Below are 23,689 nucleotides of genomic sequence, written 5' to 3'. Positions count from 1 at the left end.
CGCAACTTGTTACATGTCGATGCGATCGGAAACGAAGTTGCGTATTGCGTGTTGTTTACGTTTTTGACACCTTTCTCGGGACGTTCACAAACTGTGTTCATGTCTGGCGCCGTAGTTATGCTGTGAAAGTCATCCTACATACCATAGGTTTCTGCGCTTGATCTCGATTCCTGAAAATGGTGAGCAGACGGACGACAATGTTTGCTTGCTTGCTTGTCTTCTAGGCACTCTACGGTTAAGGACTCTTGTCATCCTTAATTGCGCGGGAACAAGAAAGGTGGTGTGAAAAGCGATAGCCCACCTCACAGGTCTGTTGCGCTGTGTCATGTTCTCATGTATGTTCGTTGTTTTCTAGGCGGAAAGGAAGGCGGTGAACAAGTACTACCCTCCAGAATGGACTCCTTCCCAGGGATCCATCAACAAATTCCGCAACTCGCACCCCTTGCGGGACAGAGCCCGCAAGCTGCACTTGGGAATTTTGGTTATAAGGTGTGTAGATGTTTCCCGCATCTTGCTTTGTAACGAAGTTTCGCAAAGCGACCAGAACGTATAGGAAATCGACTTAGCGTAGATACATGGATGCTTGGTCAGATACCTTTGGTCTAGTTAGTGCATAGCAGACACATACAAGCGCAAAAAACATGGACAAAGAAAGACTTGGACAACATGAGCGCTCATGTTGTCCAAGTCTTTCTTTGTCCATGTTTTTTGCGCTTGTATGTATGTGTCTGCTTAGTTTCGGTTTCGCATATGGGGCTTGACGTCTCAAGGCGACTCAGGCTGCGGGGAAGCCGTAGTGGAGGGCTCCAGATAATTTCGACCACCTGGGGATCTTTAACGTGCGCTGACATCGTACAGCGCACGGGCATCTAACATTTCGCTTCCATCGAAATGTAACCGCCGCGGCCGGGATCTAACCCGCGTCTTTCGGGTCAGCAGCCGAGCGCCATAACCACTGAGTCTCCGCGGCGGCCAGATTGGTAAGCGTGACCCAGTGTGCCTGTCTTATTTCTATCAAGATGATAAATTAAATACTAGAAAGATTGAAGTCACGGCTGTAGTAGTTTTGTGGTTTTCTTTCTGCGCGAAAATAAAGGAACAGTCTGTTGGCATATTATCCTTCATTGAATTGCAGCTAAACGTAAGAGCGTGCATCCATGTGCGAGAATGTGACTGCCTTACACGTTTTAGCTGTATTTGTCATTGTGGTTCAGTGAAAGGACGTAAACGTGATGTAGCTGTGTTCAGGATTACCCTTCTTCTCACTGTACTATTGTGCAGCTCTGCAGTCCTTTCATTTCCCTATATCTACAGTGCATGACGAGCATACACCGTGTTTAGTTTTACTATACTAAAACACGAGAACTCAAAGCAGGCGAGGACACAGGAGGGATTATTGTTTGCATCATGCCCATTCTCATCCCTGCTTTATTTCATTTTATTACCTTGTAAAGACCCCTGGCGGGGTATTACATAAGGGGTGGGATGAGCAGAAAAGGTACAAGACAATGCAATTTGTGATCTTGTACAGAAAATGTTTAAAGTTTAGATTGCTAGCAAATGATAAAGGACAGGTGATGTCGACGATATGCTGGGGAAGGCCATTCCAATCTTTAGCTGCACGTGGGAATAAGGAGGCTGAAAAAGTAACAGTTCGGGCACGTGGGCCGGATTTTACACTGAGACGGTTGGAAGACTGGTTATTTCCAGTGACTGACTGAAAGCGATTTGTTAAGAAGGCCTTGATCTAGTTTAGCACCTTAGGATGTAGGTTTAGAATAGGAAGTTTTTGTATTAATCATTGATGTGGAACTTTATCAAATGCTTTAGCGTAATCCAGGAAGATGGCGTCAACTTGAAGGTAGCGTCCAGGTCAGCATGTAAGTCATTGAGGAACATGGCTAGTTGTGTTTTGCATGAATACCCCTTGCGGAAACCGTGCTGGGATGGGTGGAAGAAATTGTTAGCGTTTAAGAAATCCATTACCTGGGAATATGTGACATTTTCCATGATCTTGCAGGGGACGCTAGTTAGAGAAATAGGACAGTAGTTTAGGGGGGAATTTTTGTCACTTGATTTGTAAAGTGGAACGACCTTCCCAACTTTCCAGTTTTCCTGAATGAGACCTGTAGAGAGTGATTGGGAAAACAATAATTCAAGATACACTGCAATAATACATTTTGTGTTTTTTAGTAGTTTAGTGTTTATCTCATCGATGCCGGCTGACAAGGAAAGTTTCATTTTCTCAAAGACGAGATGCCAGTTGAAGAAAAAGTTATTGCGTCCATCGGTAAGGTGGCATTAGTAGGAGGAATCCGTGGAGGTGGGTTGCGCTCCGGGGTGAAAACTTGCGAGAACGCCGCATTGAAGATGTTAGCGCAATCTGTGTCGGAGGCTTGCATACCAGATGCATGGGTGAGAGCGATTGAGTGTGATTGTGCAGGATTGATGACTCGCCGAAATTTTGGGGGCTTATCGCATAGCATGCACGGTAGGTCGCTGTTAAAAAATGAGTGTTTAGCATTGGTGATGGAAATCAACTATTCTTTTTCGGCTTTGCTTTCTTGGGTTTTACAATGAACGGCCAGCAAGCCTTCACTTTTCTTATTCTGGCTTTACTGTGCTTCGAGGCGAAATATTTCAGGGCCAAGCAAAACCTCAAGCTCTTAACTAGAAGCAGATATATTGCCAACGCCTGGAAGGAATGCTTTTGAAAACTGCATTTGCACATCAGTCGTTTTATTAACAAATCTCTGAAGAGGTGCTCTTCCCATTTTATGTGTTATTTTGTTGGATTGGGTTGAGTTAATTGTTCTTGAAGTATTAGGTACAATGGCAAATAAGATATGCAGGAAAAGGTCCTAGAGTAACTTGTCATTAGTATACATTAATTATGCGTTAGAGGCTGTTGTACACATAGCAGCTATTAGAGGAAAGCATAAAATAGAAAAGATGCAAATGCAAACCTAAAACAACAGAATAGATACAAAACCATAAGCATGGCCCAGAGCCCTGTAATCATAGTAACAAAGAACCTCGCTCAACCAAAAACAATTAATGCACACTTTGATGATCTCAATTTACACAATGTAAGGGAAAATGTAACGTCAACATAAGAATGATCTGCACTTGTGCTTGAGTGATGGTATAGATGACGCACTGTTAAGGTGGGGTTTTCAAAAGTTGTGCAACACTTGTAATAAAAGCTATCCTAAAAAATTTGCGAGGAATCTTAAAGTTAGCCACAGCTTGCATTAGAGCTCAAAACCAGGTTGAAATTTTGCTAGTATTTTTTTGTTTCTGTTTTTAATTTTTTGTACTAATGTACCTTTTTCTTAAAATCTACAATCTGCAGAGTGTTGAAATTTTGCACGAGAGTAGCAACCAATGTTGTATACAACTGATACCAAAATTATGCAGTTAGAACAAAATCTAGTTTATTATGTTTTTCCTTTGTCGATGCAATAAAACTGCCACCGATCAATTTTTTTTTTCTACTCAATTGTTTGCTTTTGCTGTATAGTTCCCGAGTTAAAGATACACAGACCTCAAAAAATGTTTTGAGAAAAATGCCTGTAAAGTCTCTAAAAACCATTTTATCGTCGGAACTTCTCTTGACAGAAGAGCTAGAGCAGGAGCCCTAAGGGCTGAGAAATGTATTGTGAACAAAGCCAAGTTCCACGCCGAAACCAAAACTTGTGTTTCTGAGGAAAACTTCAGAGCAATGAATTTTTGCAAGTTTGTTTACCATATCGAGATTTCACCCACTTTCCCAGTCAACATAACGCCAAAAAAGGACCAAAAAATTATTTTTGCAATCGCAGATACCCAAGTATAATATAATTTCTGAAAGATAAAGTAATACTCGATCACAGCATCTCAAAATTGAATTTTTTGACGAGACAAAGTCTCACACCACCATAATTTTAGAGAGCAGAGTGTTCCATAGTTTTACAGTTATGAAGCCAACTGTTTGTTTTCGTGTTTAGTGGAATTTTCAGGAAGTAAGAAGATATTTTTTTGATGAAAACCTTGAATTAGGACTACACAGATGGTGCCTTGGTATTAGAGATAATGATTTGCTGCCAAGCGGTAAGCTAAAATTTTTAGATTACAGGTCAAGATTCAACAATTGCAAAAGTGGAGGTTTTCCACCAGTAATACCACTCACAATAATCTACATTGCTTTCTGCAGATTCGAAATGCCGTACAATATCTGGTGCGAGGGCTGTGGGAACCACATAGGCACAGGTGTGCGCTACAACGCGGAAAAGTCCAAAGTGGGCATGTACTACTCCACGCCCATTTACAAGTTCCGCATGAAGTGCCACCTCTGCGACAACCACTTTGAAATCAAGACTGATCCACAGGTGAGACCCCGTGGCCATACCTTTAGATTCATCCTTTTTTATTACTCTTTCATGCCTTTCGATCATTATATCTTGTATAATGAGAAGGTAATATAGAGAAATGTGCACTGTTCTTTTAACGCCTTTAATAAGTTCTTTTGCATATTGGTCGCATATTTAGAGGAATCCCCCAAGGTGGAGTAGATTTGTAAAAAGGGGGTAATTACTCATTGGCATCCACTGGCATCCACCCAAGCGCAACCATATGGCTACACAGGAAAGCTATACAGCTTTCTCAGAAACTTCGTCGGTAAAGAAAAATTCGTCCTGGTCCGGGGTTTGAACTCGGGACCACGCTTCCCCAGAGCAGTTGCTCTACCAACTGAGCTAATCAGGACGGCAAGCTTATGGTAGGGTGAGAACGAATTGATCAATAACTCGAAGTGGGAACAGTGTTGGTCAAATACTTTGGGGAATCCCCCAAGGTGGTGTAGATTTGCATCATATTGCATAGAAGAGTAAAGGAAAATGAAAAGGTAACCTTGAGAGGTGAGAAGAGAGCGGCTTCTTTTGGAGAACATACTCAAGCTCATCAGACTGGACTTGGCAGCGTATGTAATGTGCCCAACAGATGACTAGTGGTTGGTTTAGGTAACAGATTTGATTTCACCTGAACGAAAACAAAACCAGGTGTAGCCAAGTCATACGGAGTGACGAGATGAGAAAGCTTGCTCTGATACAATGGTCACCGGCTAGCACTAAACAGGGATAATTGAGTATTGGGGAGAGGCCTTTGCCCTTCAGTGGACATAATCACACTGATGTCGATGGTTTTTGCAAGCATCTTGCACAGAGGTCATATGTTGTGGTCTTGTTTGTTTTATTTTAACTACCGCAAAAACCTGCGTATAATGCCAGGTTTTTTTTTTTTTTTTTTCAGATTTTAGCTTGTCGGATTTCCACCTCGCATTATTGTAGATCCAAACAATTTCTGGCCAAAATCTGCTGTTCCGGTTTCGTTATTTTCGAGCACCGTTACCACCGCGCTTCGCGTGAGAGGAGGCACTTTCGAGCGGTGGGGCAGATCGGTAGTTTCAATTTCAACACCAGGTCACTACGCTGACCTGACCTCGCATCACACAGGACGATCACACCTCCCATGGTATCAGGACTGGCTGCTTTTAAAAGGAAAGCATCGGTACCCATCAAGCGTGTCTGTATTATCTGGATGAGGTAGGGAGAGCCTGCAGTTACTGCTGCCGGCCACGGGCCTCTTCAGCCATGCTGTGCATTTGGATAGTGGACGCGTGGGCTAGCATTCCCAAGGAATTCGTCGACTGTAATTTCAAGAAATGCGGGATATCAAACGTGCTCGACGGTACCGAAGACGTGTTTCAATGGAAAGATACCTCTGATAAGGGCTTTTCGGAATACTGTGTAATTGATGACGACGATCACTAAAGCACCGACTACGGACACTTCCGAGCCGGAGCCAGTTTGCACATCCTCGCGACGAAGGACATGAATGGGGACGTCACGCAGGGCGTCACACAGCTCATCTCTGGTTATCAGCGGATATATAAGTGCGCCTGGCTTCTTTTGTCGTCATTAAAGTTGAAAGTTGCGCTTCTTTCCTGTCGTCTCTATCCTTTTTCCTGTGAACGTCTTTTTAGAGCTCAGCCTTTCAAATAGGACATGAATAGGCACAAGCTCGGTGCCCGATCTGTATCTGCCAGATATTTAGCGTCCGCGCTACAGGCGTCGCATCCGGCGCGCCAGCGTACACAAATAATCAGAGGACGTTCAGCTTTCATGACTTCCGGAACATCTTCGAGCTGTCTTACTAGCATTATAGGCGGATGAAAATTTTTTTTTCCATTTTTACTGTCCCCAAATTACACCTCGTATTATATGCAGGTCTTTGTGGTATATTCGTTGCTGGTATGGTTGATCTAGTATGGAAAAAAAAGGCCATTACCTGTGAACCCACCTGTGGAAGTACAGCTCCAGCCAAGGGACTTAATGTCGTCTCTAAGAATGAAAACCAATCTGGCTGCTCACTGCATTTTTTGTTCCAGTTGTTTCAACGAGATAAGACTAGGCTATAATGCTATTGCGGTGCAGCATGATCATGCCAAGGCTGCTGTTGAAGGACTTTTCGAAGTTGTCAGGACAAAAATACAAAAATGCGTGCAGTCTTGTCTACGGAGTCTCATTATTAATTGTGATGTGAGCTCGTAAATAGAGCGGCACAAGTGGATTGGCAGGTTCTGCTCAAAATGCCACTGGAAATGATACAATATTTAGCAATACCAATTACTTCGGTGCAAAAAATATAGACCGTTTACAGCGCGCAGTTCTTCCGTTTGAGACCAGATGTCGCCACACGTGCGCTCCGAACACGGCACCATTACTTGCCTCGAAGTCGCCGGCGTGTACGCCTCGACGCAGCAGTGGAAATTTCGCGGGTGGTTGCCGAATGTGTTCTTTCTACGATGTGAAAAGGCAGAGGAAACACATGCTCTGTTGTGGATTGCAAGAATTGCGACAGAGAGTTAAAGATTCAGGATGTGATCGTTTGCGAGCTTCACGAAACCGAACTGCACAAGGAGGTAATGCCAATGTTCGCGCCCGTTCGCCACGCACCCTTTCCGAACTGGCGAATGCAACAAACACGTTCGCCAGCGCTAGATAGCTAATAAAGAAAGGTTTCGATCTTGGAAAATCGTCGAGGGTAAGTGCACAACACAGCCGCATGAAGAAGCTGTTCCGCCACCGAAACCATGACGGCGTGCTTTCAGTTATTGTGCACTGTGCTCAGACCGCATTGATCGTAAGTTGTGGTCTGTGACCATTAGTAAAACGAGCGCCCGAGGCCGAATTAGAAACGAAAAAAAATAAGACTACTTACGCTCCTTCACGCCTGCTGTTTGTTATGCACTGCACAGCCGTGCGAGCCGACAACGCTTACCGTCAGTCCGTGTATTACACGCAGTCTTGGTGCTACTGTTCAATTTCGCTCCAAGTAGCGCGGTTTTCGTGTACCGTGTTCGGATTACAGCATTTGGTTTACGGCTGCTGTGCCGGACGGTTGTCACTTGCTCGCGGTCCATGCGAGACAGTCACTAAAAGTGACTCCGTACGCTCAGAGTGAAGCTGATTAATTAGAACCAACGAGACCACGAGCATTTCCATGTCCGCATATCGAGCGTCGAGCGTACCAAAATTTTTTATATGAGGCTGACGTTACTGTAAAATTCGTCCAGCATGAAAGCGTGGCCATGCGCGCGTTATAACAATTATATCGCGGAATCCTTCGAAACGATTGCACGCCAGCTTGTGAAGGCTGCTTGATGCATGGTACTGCTACCATGATAGTCAACCTTTGTGTGTCTATTTATTTTTGTCGCTTTTCTATGTTTAATCAACCAGTAAGAAATATTTCAGGTTTCCTAAGCACCGTTAACAGGGTGTAAACAAATGCATACGATGTGCATGTGAGCGTTTCAGACCAGTGTCTGCATGCATGTACAGAATAGGACAACAACCTGTAAGGCCGCAAGAACATTAAACATTGCCGTTTTATATATTAACAATAAAAAACATTAAGCAGAGTCTTCAGCGCATGCAAAGACAAGCATTCAGGCGATCCGTCCGTTGCCTCGAACAGGCGGAGAGCTCAGCGGCTCTCCGCGACATGAAGTCCGATCGTGTTTTCACGCGTGAAGTGATCAAATTAGGGTTCTCACATGTCCTTCCAAGCTTTGGCCAAACCATAGTTTCATCTTCCCACTCCTTTACAACCGTATCAGCCGGAACACTGCCTGCCGGAACCGAACCGTCAGACGCAGCAGCCTTCGCGACGAGGCGCGCGCCGAGCGGTCAGGAGGCGAGTAATGGCGGCGTGATCACGTGATCAAAGATGGCAGCCCCCATGATACGCCGCTGTAAAGCGTCTATAGATAGGAAGCACTAATGTGGAATACTTCTTCCCTTTTTGTCTTAGTCAAGTGTTGCATCGAAAAGTTGACACTTCCTTTGGCTCCCTACATCCCAAGCAACATCTGGAAAGCCATGCTGTCTTTGCCTTTTTAATGTTTTGATTGTTAGAAGCATCAGTTAGATCGAGTACTGTGCACATAGTCTAAGTTGTCCCATGCAAGACCTGTGACTGTGTACTATGTTATGCAAATTGATGTGTAAAACATGTCAGGCTTCTTGACTTTGTCTTCAAGACAAAGTGGTTGAACATGTTTACTATGTGTAGTAGTTGCAGTAGTAGTCGGCAAATCATTCTGGTTGTGTTCGGTTGGGCAAGAAAGTTCTGCAGTTACAAAAAAAAAAAAAGAAGCTTTTTCAAGCTCGCTGCGTAATCTTGGCATTTTTTACTGTTCTCCTTAATTGATGATTGTCGTAAGATGCTTCAGTTGTTGATTATTTGTGTACTTGAGCTGGAAGATTTACATTTGTCCCTTCTTGTTCTGTATGTCAAGAACATGGATTATGAGATCATTTCTGGAGCAAGACGTCAAGAAAGGCGGTGGGATCCCAGTGAGAATGAGCAAGTAGCCCCTGACGGTGAGAACTTTTGTCACACTTTTTGCAGGCCACGGCCACAGAAGGAGGATTCAGATTATACAGTGTGCTGCGAAATAAAAATGGGACTTTCTTACATAGGTAGCTGCACACAGGAAGCTCATTAGTGTACTTCAAAATCCTTCCTCACTAGTATTTCACTGCTGTTTTTGTGCGCCTCTTTCTGCTCTGTGTGTGGAAGTGAGAACACTGTTCAATGAAGGGAAGCCAGCAATTAGCGCACTCTCCAATTAAAGGGCATGGATTGAAAAAAGGGGTGGATTTTGTTTTATGGCTCAGTGAGTGGCTCAAACTGTTCTCGAAGTGACATTTGGTCCTGGCTTAGTTTAGCTTTGCTCCCACAGTTGTTTTTGTGTGCTCTTTAAGTGCTCTTTGTGCTTGAATGTGAAGTCTTACCATAAGCCATCATCTAGCACTCCATGAACATTTATGCAGGAGCCTAGTTTTTTTGGGTGCTGCCGTTCCCTTCCTGGTAATGAGGCGGTCCACTATTTAGCCCGAGGTTTCGTCGACCAGGCAGCGGGCAGCCTGAACTCTCTATCCCCCCCTCCTCAAGCCGCAAATCCCTCGCTATGCACCAAGAGATAGCCTGGAGGCAACTCCAAACAAACTCAATCCTCAACCCAGTGCTTTACGCAATTGCATACCCCACCATCTACTCCGCCGTATGTAAACACTGTGGCCACCGAGCCAGTCTGTCACATATTCTCTGGCCCTGACCTCAGGATCCCCCTCTGCAAGAGTTGCAGCATTCTAATTCCTAGCAGTGCGAGGTTGCATTGCTTAGCTCAAACCTGGCTACTCAAGTCTGGGCCATTGAGCAAGCCATGGGGGTCGCCAGAGCCTAAGGGCTCGTGGCCACCTAATGAAGCTCCACCCCCACATTTGTAACCGTTGACTGAAAATAAATGTTCTTTCTCCTAGGTGCTGGGTTCACGGACAGAGTAGCTTTGAATTAGTGCACATGAAACATACTACACCAGTTAGAATTTTATGCCTTTGAAATACATGCACTGCATAAACCAAGCTTGAATTATTTATAACCTACTGCTTCTGCTGCCGCTTGTCCAGCATGTCATAAATATCTCGCGCACTAGCTCCCTGAACGTTGTATGATTGCCTTGGCTATTCTTTTCTCAGCCTCAGCTTGACTTTGTCAGTGCACAGCCATTGTATGTTTCACGCTACCTGTAAAAATGCTCGCGACAACTTATTGATGTTCTCAGTGTTATGCTTAGATACGGAATTCTAGAACGAGCTAATGTGTGCTGCCATTGCAACCGAACTGGAACGTGATGAGAATGCCATCTACAGTTACACGTTTTTCATGCTGTGGTGTTGAAGTTCGAAAAGTGACAAGGCTTTCCCGCTGATTTGAAATGGGCAGAGGCTTTCAGGAGCTTCACCTGAAACCTTTTCAGTTTTGTTGAAATTTCTTTTCCTGTGCCTGTCAGCAACTGCCCAGAGGGGTTTATTATCTGTCTTGGTAAAGGCCTTGGGTAGAGGTGATAGAACCAAACCAAAATAAGCTAAGGTAAGAGTTTCACTAGCCTATTTTTAAGCGGTATTTAATGACTTGCAACAAGGACAGATTACAGATGTTATCTTATCAGTATTTGTTAAGCAAGGGTCAACAATGATGTTTGCTCTTCTTTTCTCTCAGATAAGGAAATTGGCAAAAAGATGGCCACCGATGCCATGTTCAAGCTCGAGCACGACGTAGACGACAAGGCCAAAGTCAAAGTGGTGACGCCTGCTCTGCAAAGGCTAGAGCATCTACAAGACCGCTGGCGAGACGACTACTCGGCCAACCAGCTCCTGCGAAAGTCCTTTCGGGTACAGAAACGCAAATTGCTTCTGTGACACTAGATGGGAGTTTTGTTAACTAGTGCTTTGTTAACAAATAGATCTTGAATCTATGTCTCTGTAGCTTATGCCCGACTTTGCCTCACCCAAAAGTGGGATATTGTCAGCATGTTACGAACCTTTGGAGTGAGCATTGGAAAATAGGCAAAATATGAATGCTAAGTATTGGTAGGTTGTAGCAATGGAAACTTCGCGCAAATTAAGCAGTGACTTGGTCCCTCATTCATCATATTTTCCATACTTAGTCCCGCCATTGAAAGGAGTAAGTTCCTCTTCAGCGAGGATATCATCACCAGAAACAGTGCACAGTTAGAAGTGTTTGAGAAGGCGTAGTTCAGAATGAGAATCAGTTTATTAGAATAAAAACGAAATAAGATGGACAAATTTATACAGAAGGAGGTCCCACATTCAGCGATTGTACTGGGACCTATATCATAAAGTAAAACAGTAGTAATTAGTGAAACAGCAACAGCAAAAAAAAAAACTCAGTGAACAATTGTGTTGTTCTTGCTATCGGCAGCGGTACAGTTAATACATAGCTGAAGAAGTTATACAATACAAAACAAGAAACAGCAGGAAAGGGAATGCAAGAAAAAGTATAGCTGGACTACATAATTTATTTATTTAACATTATTTCCGAGTCTGAAGGCATTACAGAAAGAGTGGTGAGTACATAAAAACAGTGCATGATTATACAATGTTAGGTTTACAGAATGGCAAAAAAATACAATGGTCTTGAAATTGTAGATGTCAGAAATAGCAGTGGTGGAGGGAGGAAGATTGTTCCAGTCTGCACTGGTTTTGGGAATAAATTATGACATTTTTGTTCTGGAAAATGGAACAGCAACTTTAAACATTTGGTCAGAACGGAATGATATGTATGAAGGGCAAAGAAAAAGATTATCTTTTAATACAGTGTTATGATGATACATTCTATGGAAAAGACGAAGTCGAAAACATTTATGGCGCGAAGAAAAGTTCGGTAAGGTACGGGTGCTTTTCATTGAAGTAATGCTGGCTTGACGGGAATAGTTAGGTAAGATGAAATGTGCTGCGCAATTTTGAATGGATTCTAATTGTTTATCAGTGTGATTTAACTGGGATCCCATACTGCACATGCATGTTCTAGCTTTGGCCGCACTAATGTTTTGTAGAGTGTTAGTGTTGTCGGCAGAGACGCAGCAGAGAAATTTCGACACAAGTTTCCGAGATCCTGGTTAGCGTTATTAGTGATGTGTTTGATGGGCATATGCCATGATAAGTTACGTGAAATACGTGATAATGTGGTGCGTGAGTTATGTGGTAAATTAAGAGAGGCAGTAGAGCAGAGCAATGGGACGCCCCACTGGTATTGAAAGAGGAATTAAATAAAGCCTTAGGAGCAATGCAAAGGGTGAAAGGAGCTGGCGAGGATCAAGTAACAGCAGTTCTCTTGAAGGACTGAGGGGAGATTGTGCTATAACTAGCCACCTTGTATACACAATGCCTTATGACCTCCAGCATACCAGAAGCTTAGAAGAACGCTAACATTATCTTAATTCATAAGAAAGGAGACTTCAAGGACTTAAATTACAGACCGATCAGCTTACTGTTCATTGCCCACAAGGTATTTACTAAGGTAATCGCGAATGGAATCAGGACAAACTTGGACTTCAGTCAACCAAATGATCAGGTAGGCTTTCTTAAAGGATACTCGACAATAGACCATATTCACACTATCAGTCAGGTGATAGAGAAATGCGCAGAATATAACCAGCCCCTATATATAGCGTTCATTGATTACGAGAAAGCGTTCGACTCAGTCGAAACCTCAGCAGTCATGCAGGCATTGCGGAATCAGGGCATAGAAGAGTACTATGTGAAAATACTGAAAGATATCTATAATGACTGCACAGTTACCATAGTCCTTCATGAAGTCAGCAATAAAATTTCAGTAAGGAAGGGTGTCAGGCAAGGAGTCACGATCTCGCCAATGCTGTTCACTGCCTGTTTACAGGAGGTGTTCCGAGGCCTGTATTTGGAACAGTTGGGGATAAGAGTTTATGGAGAACACATAAGTACTTTGCTATTCACTGATGGCATTGCCTTGTTAAGTCACTCAGGAGATGAGCTGCAAAGCATGATCAATGAGTTAGACAGGCAGAGCAGAACGGTAGGTCTTAAAATTAGCATGCAGAAAACAAAAGTAATGTTCAAAAGTCTCGCAAGGGAAGAGCAGTTCACAATTGGTAGCGAGGTGCTGGAAGTGGCAGGGGAATACACCTACTTAGGGTAGGCAGTGTTCACTGATCTGGATCATGAGAGGGAAATAACTGGCAGGTTCTCTCATATCGTGAATGGCAATTTACCAATGTCCCTCAAGAGAAGAGTATACAACAGTCGTATCTTACCCGTACTCACCAAGGGGGAGAAATGTGGAGGCTAACAAAGAGGGTTCAGGTTAAGTTAAGGACAATGCAGCAAGCTATGGAAAGAAAAATGATGTGTAACGTTAAGAGACAGGAGGAGGGCAGAGTGGGCGAGTGAGAAAACGCAGGTTAATGACATCCTGCTCGAAATCAAGAAGAAGAAATGGGCTTGGGCAGAGCATGTAATGCGAAGGCAAGATAATCGCTAGTCCTTAAAGGGACACTGAGGAGAAATTGAAGTTGGCTTGTATCTACAGAGTACCAGCTCCTGATTACAAAAACGCCACTCATACTGACAACAAAGCTCTTGTAACGTAGAAGAGAGCAAGAACCAAAATACAGGTATCGCCGCCACAGGCCAAACTCGCAAGTACAAGCGTGATGACGTCATAGGACAAAGCAGTGTTGCTAGAACCAATGGTTCTAGCAACTCTAGGACCCGAGAAGCCACAAATCCCTGAGGCGCAGCCAATGCATGCGCAAATGTCCTTGACGTCGCCAGATGGCGCCACGTGCCCGGCAGCTACGCGCGCTCCTGAAGCATCGGGACCAATCAGCGCCTGTTTTCCGGCGGTAGGCGGGCTCCCGGTATTCCGCTAGCGGTAACAAGGTACACGGTATGCTAAAGGTGTCTATTTGCGAGAACTTCGTTGACGACTTCGAGAACGAGATCCATCGTAACGCTGGCAAAACGCCAGTGCAAACGTAATCGAAGCGACTGTAGCGACGGCCGCAATAGCCGATAGATGCCTTCAATGTGCGGCCGGTGGTAGCTTTCTTTCCGGCTGCTGCTAGGCCGCACTGCTGGCAGCCAGAAATCACGGAGTCCGTGGTACGTCATTAGCACGTCACGTTTCACGTCACTTAGTCCTGTGTCATCATAGGAGAATCCCAAGTTTGAATCAGAGCGGCGGGAAAAACTTTTTCAACTTCGAATCCAAATTTCTTAGAAATAAGTGCATCTTTCGCTGCCGGCCAAGTGGCAACAAAGCCATGACATGCCGAACTATCGGATTTTACTATAAAAAAATATTAATAGTGCTCTCCTCAGTGTCCCTTTAAGGGTAACAAAGTGGATTTTAAGAGAAGGCAAACATAGCAGGGGGCAGCCGAAAGTTAGGTAGATGGATGAGATTTAAGAAGTTTGCGGGGTATACGGTGGCCGCTGCTGGCAAAAGACAGGGTTAATTGGAGAGACATGGAAGAAACCATTGCTCTGCAGTGGGCGTAGTCAGGCTGTGTTGTTGGTGATTATGTTACATACTATCAGAAGAGAAGTGTACAAGCAGCACTTGTCCTGTTTTCCTCGGTTTCATCTCTCATTCCCCTCATGCTCACGTCAGTTTCTATGTCACCAACAAACTCAAGCTGCTGCCCAAGGGCAGAACAATGTGCCAGTACTAAGTTCTCTAATTTCATGGCAGGAGCATCCTAGCAATGCACTCTTATCAACGAGGCAGAAGAGTATTCACAAGGTGGAGTTGGCAGGGTTAGAAGGCGGAGGTGTGGCATGTCAAGAGTGCCATTAGTACCACCTTACCTTCATGTTTATTGATATTGTTTGTTTTTTTTTCTGCCCATTTTATAGAATAAGAAGAAAGAGCTACACCACCAAGCAGAGAAGGACAGAGCACTCCTGAAGAAGTCTTCTCTCCACATAAACCTGGTACCAGAGACACCAGAGGACAGCCGGATTGCCAAGCTTCTAACGCTGATGCCTACACAAAGTACGAGATTACCTTCTTCCTTATATGCCTGTGGTATCCGGAGTTGAGAAAACAGCTTCCATCTTGAAAAGGCATAAAACAGGTTTGACCTGTTTTGGTATGCTTTGGACTGCTGCGGAAGCTAGGCGATCATGGGTCTTGAAGTTTGTTCACGCATTTTTTGCCAGCGTTGGGCTGTGGACTCAAAGGAGAGACCCAAGTCCGAGATGACCGAAGTACAGCTGCCAACAAATGAGTGCTTGGCTCATGTATCTGCTGTGACAGCCTGCATTGTAGACACTGAAAATAGGTCTCGCCGCAACAACTTAGTGTTTTATGGTTTGACGGACAGCCAAAATGAATCTTGGTCTGAAAAGCGAGGAGCTAATCATTGACCTCTGTCATCAGTTTCTGGATTCAGCCACGTTGTATTGAACGTGCTCATAGGCTGGGTACTTACACGCAAGGACCCATTATCATCAGGTTTGAGCACTTCAAGGACAAAGGTCACATACTTGGTTTGTGCAAAAATTTTAAGCGAACGAATTACAGCGTCAGTAAGCACGTAACTCGTCTTGCGCGGAAAAAACTTTTCCAGTTTGCTAAGGGACGTGACCTTGAAATCAAACTAAGACATGACAAGCTTATCACGAATAACAAAACATACATTTATGATCATGCCGTACAAAAGCTAGTCAAAAAATCCTAGTGCGAAGTGAAAATACAATGCGAATTCACCAATGTTAGTTATTCCCCGGTGCATTTTTGGTTCACTAATATCTGCAGCGTTATACCGAAACGTGGTGAAATTTGCAGCCTCATTTCTTCTTCTAGCGATTTAGTACCAATTACAGAGACATGGCTAAATTCTTCATTAACCAATCTCAACATACTACCTTCATTCCCTACTTCGTTATCTTTCGCAAAGATAGACCTGGAAATGCATGTGGTGGCAGTGTTCTTAACACTGTTAAACAATCACTGCACTGCACACTTATCAATATTCCAACCCCGCTAGAAATGATTTGGATGTGTTGTAATGCTACCTTTCCGCACTTCCTAATATTTGTTAGCGAACCCCAACTAATGATGCCTCTTTCTTGTCTTCATTTCACGACTCATTGCTAGCTGTAACAACCATGTATCATAATACCTCCATAGTTCTTTTTGGCGGTTTCAATTTTCCCTAGATGAACTGGACTAATCCGGCTTCCACCTTGTCTAAATGCAACATCGAAAGTGAATTCTTGAACACATGCCTGACTTTGTGGATCTCATATCGTGGATCTCATTGTGGATCTCATATCGTGGATCTCATATCGTGGATCTCATTTTAACAACCATTGATGATATCGCCGAAAGGTTCTTCGCTGACCTTTCTAAAGCGATCACACTGTAATCTGTAGCTCTCTCCACTGCAGTGTACTCAGAAGGAAAAAAACTGAGAAAACACTAACACTCTATGGTAATGGTGGTTATATAGGTATGAATGCTGAGCTAGCATCGTTTTGTGACACCTAAGAGCGTCCTGTCGAAACTAACTGGCAACTTTTAAATCAGGGTTTAAACCACAATTTCATGATTTAAACTCTAACCACAAAATACATCCCCATAACCACAGTAACTTGGCATGCGCAGTTGCCATGTTTCAACTCAGTACCAAAACGTTTGAACAACGACAAGAAAAAAAGGCTTTTTCATTCTGCTAAACATTCAGACAATGACAGCGCATGGGTTAAGTATTTTTGTGCCGCTAGCTAGTACAAAAAATCATTACATACCGCTAAACACAACTTTTTCAATAACACTTTGCCCTCTATGCTGTGTAACGACCAAAAAATTTTTGGAAAATCATCAAGCCTTCCGTTTCAACCAATATTTCTTTGTCTCGTACCGATGGCTGCAATGTACCTGAACACAGTGTTGCTGTGTGCTAAATGATGCATTTTGTGCTGTCTTCACTAATCACACCCTTGTAAACTTGCCTTTGCCACCGGAATATACTCATCCTCAAACGTATTCTATAACCTTCGACCCAAACGGTACTATCTCTAATGCTATTGAGAAACTGAAGAATTTGTCCTCAGTGGGGACAGGTGGAATTTATGATAAAAAACTAAACATGTCAGTAGCTTTGTTATGTCACTGATATTTCAGCAGTCGCTAACTTCTGGTACCATTCCCGCTGACTGGAGGGTTGGGAAGGTCGTTCCTGTCTTCAAAAAATGTAACCGCGCATGCCCCGGTAACTACCGACCGATATCTATCACAAGCATTTGTTCAGAAGTTATGGAGCATATTAGTCATTCTCAGGTTGCAATTTTCCTATCATCCGTCACCTTTTTTCACCCCAACCAGCATGGCTTCCATCAAGGCCATTCTTGTGAATCCCAGCTTGCTCTTTTCCTTCATGATATTCACACCAACCTTGACCTTAATATACCCACTGACTCCCTTTTTTGATTTTGATAAAGCCTTGGACAAAGTCCCGCATCGTCACCAGCTATTCAAACTGTCAAGTCTGTCACCAGCTATTCAACTGTCAAACTTGTTTGCTCACATGGATCAGCAATTTCCTTACCACTCGTCTCCAGTTTGTTGTCACCAACTCCCATTCATCCACTCTCTCCCATGTCAGGTCAGGCATTCCCCAAGGTATTGTACTGTGCCCCCTGTTTTTCCTGATTTATATTAATGACCTACCAAACAACATAACATCCAACATGCGCCTGTTTGCCGACGATTGTGATATACCGTGCCATGAATAACTTATCTGGTGTTACCGCCCTACAGAACGATTTCATCAAAGTGCAAGAGTGGTGCGACACCTAGCTCATGAAACTAAATATCAATAAAACCTTTTTAATCTCTTTCCACCACCGCCGTGACTACTCATCTAACTACCTCCTTTACGACTGTCCAATAACTCAAACCAACATTGTCAAGTACTTAAGTATTCATATCTCGAGTGACCTATCCTGTACTAGCCATATTACTCATATAGCTAACTCTGCCAATCACGTCCTTGGCTACTTACGATGTAGCATTGCCATAGCACCCCGTTCAGTCAAACTAATCGTTTATGTATCGCTTGTCGGACTTAAACTAGAGTACGCTCATTCTATATTCAATCCTCACCAAACTAACCTGTCTAATTTACTGGAATCTATTCAGAATCATGCCTCAGGTTCATTCTTTCAAAATACTCTTATCACACCAGTGTAACCCAACTAAAATCCCTACTTGAACTTCATACTCTAGCTTCCCACTGCTAACTGGCTCGCCTTTCTCTTTATCATACATTTTTTTCACAGCTTGCCACCCGACAACATGTTCATTTGTCCAGCCCATCATTTATCTCGTCATAGCCATTCCAAAGCCGTCTACCCTCAGCGTGCCCATACCACAACATTCCAAAAACCATTTTTTCTCCGTACTGCCCTGGACTGGAACGACCATCCCGGCCACATCACTTCTTTAACAGATCTTCAACAATTCAAGACTGCCATTGAAAACCATTTTTTGTCTCAGCTGCCGTACTCCCCGCCCACCCCTCATGTAATACCCCTTAAAGGTGCACTAAAGTGGATTCTGAACTCGTCTTTTTACCGTTGGAACTAGATCTACACACTTCAGGCATTCTTAGAAACTTCGAGTTATGGTCGTGTGCAGCCAATTTCCTTATTAGATCGAATTGAACGTCCCAGCTGCTGCCTTATTTCTTTAACTCACCTCCGAGAGTAGGAAGAGCCAACAAACGCGTGGAGTACCTTTCAGCCAGCATGGCGGCTTGCTGCTCTGCCATCAGTGAAGTGATATGGAAAGCAAAAAGTCCGCGTGTATATTTCCTTGGGCCTAATTTTCGGCTATGCTGTCTGTGACTGAAACTACTTATTCACAGAAATCTAAAAACAAATCAAAAGTGAAGCCGCCACGCGACTGGCTGAAAGGCACTCCACTCGTTGGTTGACTCCTACATTTGGAGGTGAGTTCAAAAAGAAGGTTGGAGCCGGGACGTTTAATTTGATTTAACAGGAAATTAGGCTGCACAGGACAATAATTCGAAGTTTCTAAGAATGCTTGGAACTTCCCGTGGTAAAAAGATGAGCTGAGAATCCTTATTAGTGCACCTTTAAATGGGGCATTTGAGGACCTAATAAATAAATAATAAGTAAATAAATTAAAGAGAAGGGCCCCACATGATAACAGTGGTTTGAATGCAGCAACACGGGGGAGGGGGGGGGGGGGGGGGGGGTGCAAAAGAAACCTGCATCTCTCTCTTGAATCCTTGCTGAAACCTTGTCAAGTTGGGTGCAGCACCAGAGACATTGGCAGAGTCTCGAGTAAAGCGGCCTGTGGGACTTTCTTTTAAGTCTCATTGCCTTATTATACATTTTATGTCTTTCACTGGGTTTGGTACTGAACAGCTTGGTGCTGGTGATTGAAAAAGCAAACTGCACACCTCAAGGCAGCATCGTGTGTTATTTGTACCACACTTTAGCATGGTAGGAGAGCCCTGCATGGCTGCCCCTGTCATTAGTTTTTATGCAAAGCATCATACTCATTGTCGTTATTTATTTGAACTCCTGAGGGCCCTATGCAGGGTATTACATAATGAGGCGGGGGGGGGGGGGGGGGGGGGCCAAATGAGAAAGACAGTATACAACTAGTAATGACCGCACAGTACAAAATAAATTCAGAAGAGGTAAAAATAAACACAATCAGAGGGACAGAATTACAAAGTAGTTGGGTTGGTACAACTAATCAAGGTATAATAAGATTGGGAAGGAAAAGGTAATTATGGTCTAATGCCGGAGGTGAAATGGTAATCGTGGTAATGCAATTACTCCTGAACTGTGGCAGGAAAAAGTGATTTATTAAAAGCGGTAATCAATCCATGCAGGCATTTTATGCTTAGAAAGTTTTGTAAACAATGCAAATTACTGCACACTACACATCACTGCTTATTTGTGAGCCATTCCCTTCCTATTAGTGAGTGATTTCAGATAAGATAATGCAATGGGTGGCTAGTCAACATCTTTGATCTGCCTAATATTTTTTATGTCATTGCCTGATGACTGCAAAGAATGGATCTGCAATTATTTTAATTCATAAAGAAACTTTCGGCGAGCAAAATATTTTTGTTTGCGAAGAGGTGGACTCCCATGCTTGCATGCGTTGCTGTCTCACAAACGTCAGTTACTATTAACTTAAGATGTATTGCAAGGAGACGCCTGAAAATTCAGAAAGGAAACCTGTGCCCACCACACAATGTGCTCAGTTATTCCTGTCAATTCGTAAAATTAATTCTGTGTTCTAAAATTTTGCAATTTCTACACAGAAGGTTTCATGATTTCAGTCCATTCATGATTGGTGCTTGATCATGCATTTGCAGTGCATGATTAAGGACCATGCCATTACTTCAGGTGGGAAGATAAGATTAGGAAATCAGTTATCTAGTGTGGCCGTGGCTGCATAGAATAGGGCTAATTGATGATTAGTGAAAGCCCTTTGACCAACACTGGTCATAGGCTTGCTGACGATGTTGACTTAGGTTCTATTCTAGGTAAATATGGTCTCAAGGCTTCCCTGCAGTGACAGCAGCGATCTTATCAAACTTCCACCTGTAATGTCGCATGGGGAGCAAAACGGCGTACCAAATTAAATCAAAGACTATTTTCTGTCTAACGAAGAAAGAGGTTTGTAGTATAGTGCACTTGGAAAAGGTAACACATTACTGTGAAAAAAAGGTACGCAGACTATTTGAAAAAATAGTGCAGCAGAGCAACCAGACATGATATGAAATCACATTTCATCTGTACACAGAAAAGAATAGATGAAAAATACAAGACTGTGTTACAGTATAGTATAGTTACAGTATAGATCTTAGAAAAAAGTACAGTACATGTGAACTATGTTATGATTGTGACAGAACATCAGAGCATGAGAGTTTAAAAATTATACATGTCATTTGTCATCAGGTAGCCATTGTTTCAGAGAAATACTGAATTCAAGATCACTCAAAAAATTATTTAGGGCAGTAGATGCCTGATAAATTTTTGTTTGCCGTAGTTGGTGCACGTCCTAGGGACAAGTTTTCTCTGTGTTCGAAGGTGGTACTGTAATAAAGAATTGCCTGGAATGGGGGTGTACAGTTAGGTTTTGTATATATGTTGGAACAAGCGGCAGAAATTTACTTGATCTGCTTTAAGCAAGCTGTGTTTGAGGAAGAGAGGTGATGTAACCAGATATTGAGGATGACCGTAATACCCTTCGATTTGCTCATAACGCCTTCTTTTGTAAAGTGATCAATGTGTTATTGCTTTTAATAGTAGTGTACAATAAGACAGTTTATAATAGAAAAGTGCATAGTGCATAGCTAACTTCAACCATTCAGATATGACATGGACGATTCTATACTGACAACCAACTGTTTTACATCGATCAGATACAAGATTAGAAACATGAATATTCTAATAAAGAGTCTCGGAACACCAGACACCAAGGAATTTATGACTGTTGACTTCACTTGATCAGTTTTCGTGCTCCCATAATGAATATCAATTGCGTAGCATTCAGTGGTATTTATGGGCCTAAATGTAATTAGGTAGTTTTCTTCAGATTTAGAGTGAGGCTGTTTGACTGAAGCTGTACATATAATCTAGTTAGGTGAATATTAGTCAGTTACTGGGGCAGACAGTGTAGAGACATTAAAAAAAACGGTCCGTGTCATTGGTGTACATTACAAGGTCGGGAGAATGTAATGTTTGGGTGCACACAATGCTAGCCATTCACTTTTTACTATTGCAATAACAAAGCGTTAGTTCCAGCCATTAATTAGTGTGTTACCAAGCAAAATTATTTTCACTTGATGGACTTTTCTTGAGCATTTCTCATCTGTAAGTGATCGCAGTTGTCATTCTCGATGCTTCAACTTTGTAAGGTGTAATTCATTTTTAACCAGGCACATAGCAAAGCATTGCCTATCTAAGGCCGATATTGAAGGACGCACCACTACCGTTGCTCTTATGCATATTACTCACTGGAAAAAGCACCCTGCAGCTTTTTTTTATGGGTGCTTCTAAGCTGCATCTCTTGCCCTTTCCACCTATCACTAACAAGCACATACTTATATTTGTATGCACCATCTGGGAAAAACCTGGTCGGACTTTCTTTTTCTAGGCAGGCATACAACTGCAATGTGGTTACCAGTAGCTGTCATTCAAGATCCGGCCCTCGGGCCTTGTTTTAGCCCTTTACTGCCCAGATTCACGAATTTGTAAATACCTACCATTCCGCCGCACACTCATTACTACATTGCGGTTGCATACAAAGTTTAATGTCATGGTGTTCTCAGTTCCAAGCGCTTTCCAGTAAAAATGTTTGATATCACTCTGAGCAAGCTGTGTGAACAAAAAAAAAGGAGTGTAAATGTGCGGCTTCCAGGCAGCCTCCAACAATTTCTCGTCTCTCATTTTCTGACAGATGTTGCGGAATAAATGGGAAGACGTGTGCCGGATAAAACATTGAGTTCAGTGTCTGGGTGTTGAAGTTGGTTTGAGGCTTTCGATTTGGTCTTTCACACAACCCTGACTAGCTGCACAGAATTGGGCCAAACGCTCATTGGCGACATACAGTTTCCTCAGATTTTAGGAGCACAAACAAAATTTTGTTTCTATTTGCCTCAGAGATAGGTCGTTTTGACTTGGTGTGGTTACTAGTACTCATTTGCAGGCATGAACAGAACTCGTTGGATTTATGTTGATTGATGGCTCTTGTTCCATTTTACAGCGTCCGATGAAAGGCAGAGGCTCAAGAGAAACGAAATAGCTGTCCGTCCCCTTTTCGCTTCAACAACAGCAGACTCATGCTCGACCAAGGAGTCCAAAGCAGTGCTTAAGCAGGATGCGACTGCAAAGCTGGAGCTAGATGCCGGAAATTCAACCCCTTTGAAGAAAGACCTTGTAAAGAAACGTGGAGAAGAAAAGGAAGAGACACTACCACCACCATCATCATCAGAAAGATCATTCTCCTTGGTCTCTGAAGCATACTTTGAAGACAGCTCTGAAGAAGAGACATAGCTGGCCCTATCCCTGTTGTTTCCTACCATGTAAATACTCAAAGCCATGAATTGTACAGTGTTGCAGTGTGTATAAGCCAAAATACCAAGTTCGCTTAACTGTGCCGACAGCAGAGCGTGTGTGTTCTTTCCACTGTTGAAGGCAGCAAAGTTGTTAGTGGTCAAGCAACTTTACGACTGACTTGCACAACTACTCAAGAAAGCCACCAAAGCGAGCCCACTGCGTATGCTGACAAGATTTCCAGGTTAGTGTGCGGGCAATTCCTCTGCCTGAGAGCAATCACGCACGGGCTCACAGCAGTGAAATAAAACAAAGGGTTTGTTTGCACATTGTCCGATCGGGGAGCGAACATCCGAGTGTCTAGAGGTGTGCATGACCAACACCACGAGAAGCGGGAGGCGACATATGGCATGTTTTCTTCTCTACAATGATGCGGAAGACACTGCTATACATGAATCACCATGTAGTATTTGCCTAAGACCGCGAAATAATTTATAATAGAATTTTTCTGCCCTGCTGTTTCGGTTTCAACAGCTGAACGATGGCTGTGACGTCAAAGAGAGGTTATAGGTCACACGAGGCATGGAAAAACAGATATAATAGCTGCTTCATCATTTTAATTCTCTACAATGCTGAAGCCAGCCTTCCTGAAAAGCCAGAAGGACAAGAAATCTAGAAGCACG

The 23,689-nt window shown here is 43.2% G+C and overlaps 1 protein-coding gene across 1 annotated transcript; it reads left to right on the top strand.

Annotated features, from left to right (window-relative positions):
- Nucleotides 1-6: 6 nt before the first annotated feature.
- Nucleotides 7-23,333, top strand: LOC149365844 (coiled-coil domain-containing protein 130 homolog). The gene is made up of 7 exons (XM_089546701.1): nt 7-179; nt 356-489; nt 4,196-4,370; nt 8,843-8,927; nt 10,609-10,781; nt 14,808-14,946; nt 22,717-23,333. The coding sequence occupies exons 1-7, from the start codon at nt 177-179 to the stop codon at nt 23,004-23,006; spliced, it is 999 nt and encodes a 332-aa protein (XP_089402827.1). The 5' UTR covers nt 7-176; the 3' UTR covers nt 23,007-23,333.
- Nucleotides 23,334-23,689: the final 356 nt, after the last annotated feature.

The sequence above is a fragment of the Amblyomma mixtum genome, chromosome 1 (genome assembly GCF_055824585.1).
Source record: "Amblyomma mixtum isolate Tamu chromosome 1, ASM5582458v1, whole genome shotgun sequence".
In the NCBI taxonomy this organism is placed as follows: domain Eukaryota; kingdom Metazoa; phylum Arthropoda; class Arachnida; order Ixodida; family Ixodidae; genus Amblyomma; species Amblyomma mixtum.
Note: the sequence above shows the minus strand (reverse complement) of the source record. Positions and strands in the feature narration are given on the sequence as shown.

Bases quoted from the DNA above. Each gene is read 5' to 3' on its own strand.
- LOC149365844 (XM_089546701.1), top strand. The intron at 4,371-8,842 runs GTGAGACCCCGT...CTGTATGTCAAG, and splicing joins AAATCAAGACTGATCCACAG to AACATGGATTATGAGATCAT. The intron at 10,782-14,807 runs GTACAGAAACGC...CCCATTTTATAG, and splicing joins TCCTGCGAAAGTCCTTTCGG to AATAAGAAGAAAGAGCTACA.